Genomic DNA, 10000 nt, shown 5'->3' with positions numbered 1-10000 from the left:
GCCTGGCTATTTTTAGGCCGCTGTGACCCACTGGTGGCCTCCCACTGAAACTGACTACACTGCAGACAGCGCTGCGAGGCGAAGTTCAACATCATGCGGGCAAACTGAAGATACCGGACGTGGTGCTGACAGCGTCAAAGAGAGAGGGAGAGAGCGTGAGAGGAAGGGAGAGGGAGAGAGAGAGAGAGGGAGGGACAGAAAAGAGGGAGGAAAGCCATGCAGGTGGTGCGGATGTGACAAAATGTATAAAAGGTGTGAATATAATGTGCACTCGCACGTGAGAAGGGAAGGTCAGCAGGAGGGAGAGGGACTGAGAGCGGCGCGAGCGGGTGGTGTCAATGTGTCGTACTTACAGCCTTCGTATATGTCCGTGGGGATGTGGACGGCGGTGGTGTTGTACGAGACCAGTCGCTTGAAATCTTCGTCTTCGTGAAAATCGTCCGGAACGTAGCGGTTGGTCCTCTCCGTCTGGTTGGGCTGTTTCGACCAAAAAAGGAACAGCGCGGCGGGGGGGGCAAATAGGACGATCAGACAATTAAATTGCAATTACTTGTCTGGCAATTCATCGCCAGCGCAAATTCTACGAGCGCGAGGGCCCCAACAGCGAAAGAGTGAGTGCGGCTGTGGCTGCGCGGCTCTGTCCCGCTGGGGAGGTGTGGGGGGAGAATGAGACGGCGATCCTTTCCCCTCAGATCGGACACACGACCTCTGAGGCCGAGGGAGGCGTTCGATACCTCACGCACACAAATCTCAGACGTTTCTGAGCGCGCGACGGAGAGCACGCCAAGCCCGACAAAATGGGACGCAAACCAGTCCGATCTGAGCGTGTGTGTCATTACATAGACCTGATATAGACCTATAGACAGAGAGACTTAATTCGTTATGATGTCAAATTATTTGCGGCGTGTCAAATTTCCGGTGTAATAAATTAAGTCAGTTGAGTTTTCAGTATTCACACCTTTTAAGGGTTTCGTCTGACTGATTCAGCTTAATGAGGATAAGGATTACGGGCTGGGTTAAAAAGTGGCGAAGCAACAATTTTCACATTTTTCGTATATTACTGTTATTACAGTAGCTTTACTGCAGTACTTCTGGGATAAATGACTGACGAACAAAACTTAGGGTACTAAAAATTAAGCAATATTATTAGTCGTGGGGACAGCTAAATGGGTCACAAACCTTTACAGTAACCTTTATAATAAGGTTGCTATTAAAGTTACCTTTAATACTCACATTGTCTTTGGCGTTGAAGTAAACAATGTCGTCGTCCTGAAAGGAACATGGAGATCGATGTTAGGTGGAAACAGACCGTATTTTCAACAACGGCTCACATAGGAATGGAAACATATTAATCGCACTCGCGAAATGCGTGTCAATACTATGCAGCCGACATAGTCTTGCAGAGCCAGGCCCTTCTCCACACTTTGTCCGGCTCAACCCACTGTCATTCTGGTACGGGGAAAACCACTCTCTGTCTTGTTTTGTATTCTTTAAACAAATCACAATGGTCTTGGGTGGCGCTGAGCCCAGCGTGCAGCGACGGTGCAGCTGCAAAATGGTGTGGGGTGGGAAGACGTATGTCGACTCTGTGATGTGAATTTTACTAGTAAAAAAGAGAAACACCTCGATCAACAACTTGATCATCGGTGGCCTAAGCTGGCATCGCCAGACCTGTCTCCACTCTTATTTTATTATGCTGGAGCTGTTTCACGTAGCGACGGGGACTTTGAAAACGGTAACAGGCAGAAAGTGAAAGGGGAGGAGAATGGCGACTGGAATAGTCGCCCAAGGGCAGGCTTTATACCAACACCCTCCGTCCGGTGAGTCAGACTACGGGCCGACTACAGGTGTTGATGCTAACGGACAGCCATAGCCTCTCTCGCAGTGAATGGCTGTTCAATTTAAAGTCCCAACTACATAAATATTGGCTTAATATCAAATTTGAGATTTTTTTTTTCTTTTTTTCTTTAACAAATAATCTCACAGATTACCACTTTAATGCCTGTTGCTGAAGGCCCTTCTGTATTCTGGTCTTCCCCTCAGCACCACCCTGTTTGGGATGGTGTTGGTCGGTTACTGGTTCTATTAAGGGACGCATCAGTTCAAATACTGTATGTAAAAACTGGTTGAGGCCTTTATGCCAAAACCAACAAACACACACACACACACACACACACACACACACACACACACACACACACACACACACACACACACACACACACACACACACACACACACACACACACACACACACACACACACACACACACACACACACACATAGGGAAAAGCGCCCTGAAGGTGGTGGGAGGAGACCTTCCCATGAAGCTCTTTGTCAGGTTCTGTTACTGTACACAACTACATGATCACATGACAACTACCAAGGCACACAATCAAATGCCTTTGTGAAACCTGCTGAGAAGAGTGTGTGTGTGTGTGTGTGTGTGTGTGTGTGTGTGTGTGTGTGTGTGTGTGTGTGTGTGTGTGTGTGTGTGTGTGTGCGCGCGCGTGTGTGTGTGTGTGTGTGTGTGTGCGTGTGTGTGTGCGTGTGAGAGGGACAGCGATGGCATTGCATGAGATTGGACTCAAAAAGAACAAAAGGCGAGTTGTACTGTTAAACCAGTGATTCTCAAGCTTTTTCATATCACTGAAAAAAATAATCTTTGGAATCGAAGTCCTTTGATCGAGTAAGACAAAATGCTTTAAATTGTTAACCAATATTTTTCAGCCTTCCTCAACTTTAAATTACATCTTCCTTTCTCAATTTAAAGTTGAGAAAGCCTAAAAAATATATACAGGTTTGACCAATTTAAGCATTGAAAAAAGAAAATTGATCCAATGACTGCGACTTCTCCAGTGTCTTTTTCAGTGTATCAAGGACCCTCAATTTGATAAGCATGAGACCACGGACCCCATTTGATAAAATGTTGTCTCTGGGATCTGAGAAGATCTTTATGTCCAACATCCCACACCCGTCTATGTTTTGGCTAGATCGATAACAGTGAAACTAGGTTCAAAACAGCCATTGTTGAACAGATGAACAAATCTTTTGCGCGTGGTGCATCCCTAGTTGCAGGCTCCATGTGCTGTTGTATACTAGCAAAAGCTTCTACTTTCTGTTTCACTGTTCACGAACTGGGGCAGTGCTGCCGGGTGCCTTCCCCTGCTAACTTAAAGCACTTCAAACGACTGACGACTGATAGAAAACCACACGCACATACAAAGCTGAGAGCGAGACGTGGCCCGGAGGCAGACAAGGTGCGGTCTGAAGTCACACTACAGCGGTGCTGAAGACATTCCGGGCCGCCGAGTTCCCTCCTAGACCCTATGGAGGACAGAGCGGCGCGGACAGTTTTAATCTCCCTTTCAATGTGACGAGCCGTGACAACGCCCGGGGTGGAGATCAGGCTCGGTCACCGAGAACAAGTCTCTGCGGCTGTCTCTCTCTCTCACAGCTATTCCAACGATTGCTACTGATGATGAACACACATGACAATAATTTTAATCCCATTTTCATCAGTAGTAAATTAAGATTTTATTCACTGCACTATTAAGTTGTCGCCTGATGAAGGCACCAGAACAAAAGCTCATGTAGCGAGGACAACCGTTTCGTTGGTTCCTGAGTTCATTAAATGAGAATTCCACAGACATTTTGATACTGCAGGACCGTCTCTCATCTTGGGAGGGGGACCCTTGCTGAGATCCCTGATGATAAGGAAACAAAGAAGATGTGAAGATGGCCAAATGACTCTGTTTTGTTATTTTAGCCGAGACCTGGTCATCAGACCCCCTCCTCCCTTCCTCTCTATCTCACACATACACCCGCATTCTTTCCTTTGAACCCTGCCTCCCACTGAGGGCCTTGTCTCCAGGACACAGTCTTGAGGAGAGGTTCCACCATGGATTCTCTCTTTGTTTAAGAAGTCTGGATTAATGTGAACCAATGTCAAATCAGTCACTAATTGAAGTAACATTATTTTTCAAGATTCAGGATTCAAGAGGCTTATTCGTCACATACATATACATACTTTCATACATATATGCAGTGAAATGTCTTTGCAACGCATCAATGCACAATAGTTAAACCGAACAAAATAGCTGATTCCTACCTAGCTAACTAACTGAAACGAACTGATTCCTAAAACGTAATGCAGTTAGTGAATAGAATAATATAAATAAAATAAAATAAAAATAAAATAAGACTCAAAAAGATAATACAAAATTATGGTTCAAAATAGAAGGGAATAGAGTTATGTATATAGGATAGGCTATTTGTATATACAGACATGTGCAGTAAAGTGCATGTGAATAAAGTGAGTATGGAGATTATTTTTGCAGATGCTCCAATGAAAAATGATTTAACGTTCATCGCAGTACGACGCAAAATTACGAAGTTACTAGACACCGCTAAAATGCATTCATTTTTTAACTGGCAGATAAACCGTTCCGCAAGCTGCCACGACGCCGTCTAAAAACTTTTGGGAAATCAGCTGAAACTCTCCACCTCTGACTCTGCAACACATAAGGCAAAGACTTCATATCTGCTTCCTAATACGAGTTGATATCGAAATAAATAAATTTCCCTTTCAGAGAAGTTAACCGCCTTTAGTGTGAGCCTCGGCTTAATTGTTTTGATGGGAGAGACACTTGACTTCCTACCTCAGTATTGTCCCTGAGTTCAAGTTTTGACCTAATTTAATGAGACTGATCAGTTTTGGTTAATGTGGTTTATTTTCGTTTCCTCCAAAGTGGAGGTCGTGCCCCGTTTTTAAAAAAGACATTTGTTATGATAATTTAATCGTTTATTAAAGCATTTAATCGCCACATTTTGGTGCTCTTTTGAACTAGTGCATTTTTTTACTTCTAAAGTAGTTATAACGCCACACTTAAAATACAATAATATCCATATCAGAATCAGGCTTTATAAGCCAGGTATGCTCACACACGGACGGAATTTGACTCTGACTTTCAGTGACTCAGTGAGCTTTGTATAGAAAAAGTAAAATGTAAAAATAAGTTGAGAGTAAAAAACTGATTTAAGAGAAATACACACCAAGTAGGATCTATAATAAACAGTATTTACAATGAATGCAATGGACAAGCAGCCCATCCAAAGAGTTATCGTGTGCAAAAAGAGTAATGATGAATAAATATTGAAATATTTAATATTTACAGCGGGTGAGTGAGCGTGTACAGGTATGCGGAAGAGACATCATCCATCTGTTATTATACAATATAATATTTTTCCCCTATTTAGAGGGTGTACATGTTATTTACTACTTAATGACCTCTTAAGGTTATATGTCATTATATATAAAATTGTTTGGTGCTTTCTTGCCAGGTCTCTACTGTAAAATAGATTGTGAATCTCAATGAGAAAAATAAGGCTATTTTTTAATACATTAAGAAAAAAAAGATATTTGACCTAAAAAAACATTTCTCTGTGTGTTATCAGCTAATAGGTGTTATGATAAAGTTGAATTGTCCGTTTAATGATTCAGCCATAATATCATCTGTCGTGTCTTAATTGGCAGTCAGCGTACCGCACTGTAATTCACATTCACACTGAGTTTTATGGAGATGAACATTACTGTTATTTTAGTCTTGTTTTTACAGCAATCTGGCAAAGTAATTGAATGAATAAAATGAAGTGTGTTCATAATAGTTGCACTGCATTCAATTATAATACTCTGGTTAATGGAGGATATAAGAAAGCATGCTTAAGTGTGCATAAAGATTTTGTGTGTGTGCATGCGTGCGTGTGTGTGTGTGTGTGTGCCTGGGTGGTAACTGTTTGAGCCTCATTGTCAGTGCCCATTATGTAAAAGAATGAAGTCCAATCTCATCTGGAGTCATTATGCCGTTATTGCCATTGTAATGAGATTTCCCGGTCCTATGATGACGACCATACTGGATCACGTATGCTTGAGCCTCGTGCTCGCGGCGCCACTTGAGCTACGTGTCACCGAAACCGCCGTCAAGGAATATAAATCCAGCCGCTCGCTCACCTTGTAGTCGTCCTGCCAATGGTGCTCCATCTGAAACTTCTCCGCTTCTGTTGCCAGTCTCTGAGGGAAGAAAGAAAACAAAAAAAAACAGTGGAAGAGAAAGTGAATAAGAGGAGCAGGGAAAATGCAAATGATCAGCCCGAGTTTAATTAAATATCCAGTTACGAGACCAGTGAAGTAAATGGAAATGCATTAGCACAGACACGAAACTCTGACATCAGGGGAGATATTGTTTCAGAGCTGCATTTAAGCCAAAAAGCAGCTTATTTTGTGCCATTCTCTGATTTGGAAAAAAAATATTTTGGTTGGAAAACACCCCATCTCCTTCCAGCACCAGCACCAAGGCCACAGTGGCGTTAAAAACTCAATGCTTTGCTAAAATTAGACCGTGGCACACTGCTTCTTGTCCCAGATATGGTCTTAATGACTAGGTTAATGGGTTTATAATGGGGGCCTGGCTTTTAATCTCCACCTGGTCCAGAAACACACTGTACTATTAATTTCCCCAGGGAAATATCAAATCCAATTCTTTCCCGCCAGTGTGTGTGGCTCTGAGGGTTTCCAGTCACACACGTTTGAAGGGGAGGGGGGCAACAAGAGTAAATTAATTAAAAAAATTGAGTGGCAGGGATGTTGAGGAAAAATGAACCACTGAATGTATAGTTCTGTGACGTGAATCGAGACGGTCGCAAGATTTGACGATAGATACGGTGGGTTTTAATCACATGAGGCAAGTATTGGTTCACAGTCAAATGTTTGCTTAGCCACAAAAGACAAGATAGTCACTCTTTAAGCTGATTAATGTGCATATAAAAAGCAGGTCTAACAACGAGTAATATGTTGTAATATATATATATATATATATATATATATATATATATATATATATATATATATATATATATATATATATATATATACGTACAACAAGTGAGTAATATGTTGTAATATATATTTATATATATATATATATATATATATATATATATATATATATATATATATATATATACACACGTATATATATACGTATATATTTAGATATATTACAACATATTACTCACTTGTTGTTAGACCTGCTTTTTATATGCACATTAATCAGCTTAAAGAGTGACTATCTTGTCTTTTGTGGCTAAGCAAACATTTGACTGTATATATATATATATATATATATATATATATAGAGAGAGAGAGAGAGAGAGGGGGGAAAGGAGAAAAAGAAAGACAATATTTGCCAGTCAATGGCAGCACATCATAGGTACAGTAACACAGTATTAGTATCAGTACACAAAGTATACACAGTATACACAAAACAAAAAAAATACTATTCAAAAACAAACTGAACTGATGCTCAAAAAGTAAACACTGAATAGTGCCAGAATGCATGGCTAATGCCAATTTGGTTAAAAACGGCGTAATTGGCTGCGCTCTCCTGCGGGAGCACAGCTCACCAAACCACAGGACAACTTCTGTCGCGTACGAGCGGATCTTGTGCTCAGGAAGAAAAAGATCTACACAACGCAACTACTGGAATAAAGGACTTTGGTGGAAGTGGTATCACAGTACAAAGTGAGTCAGCCAAGCTTTTATTATCAACCAAATATAATATGCTTACATGCTTAGCTTTGCATAAATGAATATTGAGCTGACATAAAAATGATGGGTGAAAGCGCTGGTCTTGAGCAGAGAGGAATTTATATGTCCTGTGGAAGGGGTGAGCAAGAAACACGCAGCTGAGGATAATTTGAGACCAAGCGTGCATCGCTGCTTTCTAAAATTGAAGTCACAATATGTCGATAGCCTCTGGTGGCCGTTTCCAGAACAACATTTAACCCTGCTCACGACAATGTGAGCGGGATTAAATAGAATTTTCCCTCGAGTGTTTCCTGTCATTTCACCAAGTTTCCTTCCCTCCTCGTAATATTCATTTGTTAGAAATTTGTATTTAATTGAAGGTATTTCATGATATTCAAAGCGGGCCGTTGCCGGGCCAGGGGAGGAGTTGATTGACGGTTCTCCTTGACGGCCTACAGTCTTGTGGGTGTTGACTCCAGGTTACCATGGAAACACTGCCACGGAAACACCGTAGCACGCAGGTGGTGTCTCCAATTTGCGACTGGGTTTGTTTTTGTTTGGGCTTCAAATGAGCTATGAGTGGATGAATGGCAAGTCCAATTTTATATAGAGTTGACCTTTGAGACTTGAAAGGTATGATTGGTGTGTGAGTTATTGTGAGTTGCACTGGCGTCCCATTCAGGGCGTCTCCCAGCTTCACGCCCACGTCGGGCTCCTTACCACGACAAGTGGGTAGAGAAAATGGATGGAAAGAAACACACACGCAGTCTCCAAGTGCACACACTCAACCCACCCTTTTGCCTTCTAGTGGTCAAGATAAACACAAAGCAATTAAGAAGTACTTAACACTTGAATTCAGAATCATCTTTGAATTGCTTCAAGCCACAGTTTGCCGATCAGACTGCTGGACTTGACAGGTCCGGACGCTGGTGTTTTGATGAGGAATGCAAAAGAATAATCAGCAACAACACATGTGCACGCACTCTCACACAAGTACACAACATCCATGACCTTCAAGTTACTATTTGCATTTGCATTTGGAATCCTCTGTGGTTGTTTGCTTTAATGACTTATTTAAGTGATGCCATGCAAAATGTGTGGGCTGATGAGCAAACGGACTAAAACTCCGGACTCCGGACCCCGGACTAAAACCGTCAAACATGATGTTCTCAAGGTAACAGTATGGATTTGCAGTAGTGAGAAACCATACAGCAACTGAAATGAATGAATCCCAAAAATGGATTTCAGCAAAAATATGAAATATGAAATGGATAAATGTGCGTCTCCTGACAATTGATGCATTTCCTAAGAGTCTCAGTTTATCTGTGTGTGTGTGTGTGTGTGTGTGTGTGTGTGTGTGTGTGTGTGTGTGTGTGTGTGTGTGTGTGTGTGTGTGTGTGTGTGTGTGTGTGTGTGTGTGTGTGTGTGAAGGTGTTTTATTGGTGAAGATGGACACACCAATCTCTCAATCCCCCAATCAGTTGAAGCCGTTTCCACAGATTTACAGCAGCTGTGCATCTGCCCATATACTGTAAATCCACAAACGTGTGCTCGTCCCACAGGCCTGCATCCATGCAGTAACCCACCCGGTCTCACCCTTTTTAACGCTCATGCTTGAAAATGAATCTATTGAATCGTGTACGATTCGAGTACAATTCTGGGCTGGGTGAGGTGAGCTGACGGGAGCAGGGTGAGCTCACTGTAGCATGCTGTGATCTCACGAGAAGATGGAAGTGAGTACAGATCGAACATGGCAGTGCCCAGCTGCACGAACTAAAGCACCAACACTCTGCTCCAACTTACAAGGTAACAGTATGGATTTGCAGCACGGCCGTGCTGTGGCGTGGTTGGGTCCGGGGGCGGGGGCCACGTGGCCGATGACTTGGGTCTATGGCCCTGGTCAGATTAAGGTACGCGATATGATTTAGACCACACGCTTCTGGTAATCCATAATAACACGGAGATGAAAAGTTTCACAGACAAGTGAAACCGAAGGATCCTCGCCTTGTTTACGCAAGTGACGTCAGCATGACTTCTTCGATGGTACACGTTGGTATACGCCCCCTACACAACAATGTCTCTGTGTGTGTGTGTCAAAGAAGTATGATTTAAAGGTTGAATGAAAACGGTTTCACATTGTGACTTCACATCACATGGAATATGGAGGAATGATCTTCACCTGCACGGCCGCTTTAAAGGAAACGATCGATCGGCGTTGTTCAGCGCTGTTCAGCGTCTCGGGAAGTGAACTGTGTTTCCCCATGTAATCTTACAGGAAAATTTAACTCCACTGTTTTACATTTTTCTACTATTTAAAATTCAAACTCGGTTTTGAAAATATGTTGAGAGACAAAAAAAAAAAAAAAAAAAAAAAAAACACAGGAGGATCACCAATCTGGAAAAATCAAATTTTC

At 42.2% G+C, this 10000-nt stretch overlaps 1 protein-coding gene across 1 annotated transcript in view; it reads right to left on the bottom strand.

Moving 5' to 3' along the window:
- The window catches only part of LOC307246486 (voltage-dependent calcium channel subunit alpha-2/delta-1-like), a 93349-nt gene that overhangs the window by 54968 nt on the left and 28381 nt on the right, over positions 1 to 10000 (bottom strand). Inside the window, exons 4-6 of the mRNA XM_080022421.1 lie at positions 6012 to 6071; positions 1234 to 1269; positions 354 to 477 (exon numbers count right to left, since the gene is read on the bottom strand). Of these exons, the coding sequence (XP_079878547.1) occupies positions 354 to 477; positions 1234 to 1269; positions 6012 to 6071 (220 nt within the window). The remainder of the gene's footprint in view (positions 1 to 353; positions 478 to 1233; positions 1270 to 6011; positions 6072 to 10000) is intronic.

The sequence above is a fragment of the Zeus faber genome (genome assembly GCF_960531495.2).
Source record: "Zeus faber genome assembly, chromosome: 21".
Lineage (NCBI taxonomy): Eukaryota > Metazoa > Chordata > Actinopteri > Zeiformes > Zeidae > Zeus > Zeus faber.
The sequence above is the reverse complement of the archived record's forward strand: the minus strand, read 5'-3'. Positions and strand labels throughout refer to the sequence as shown.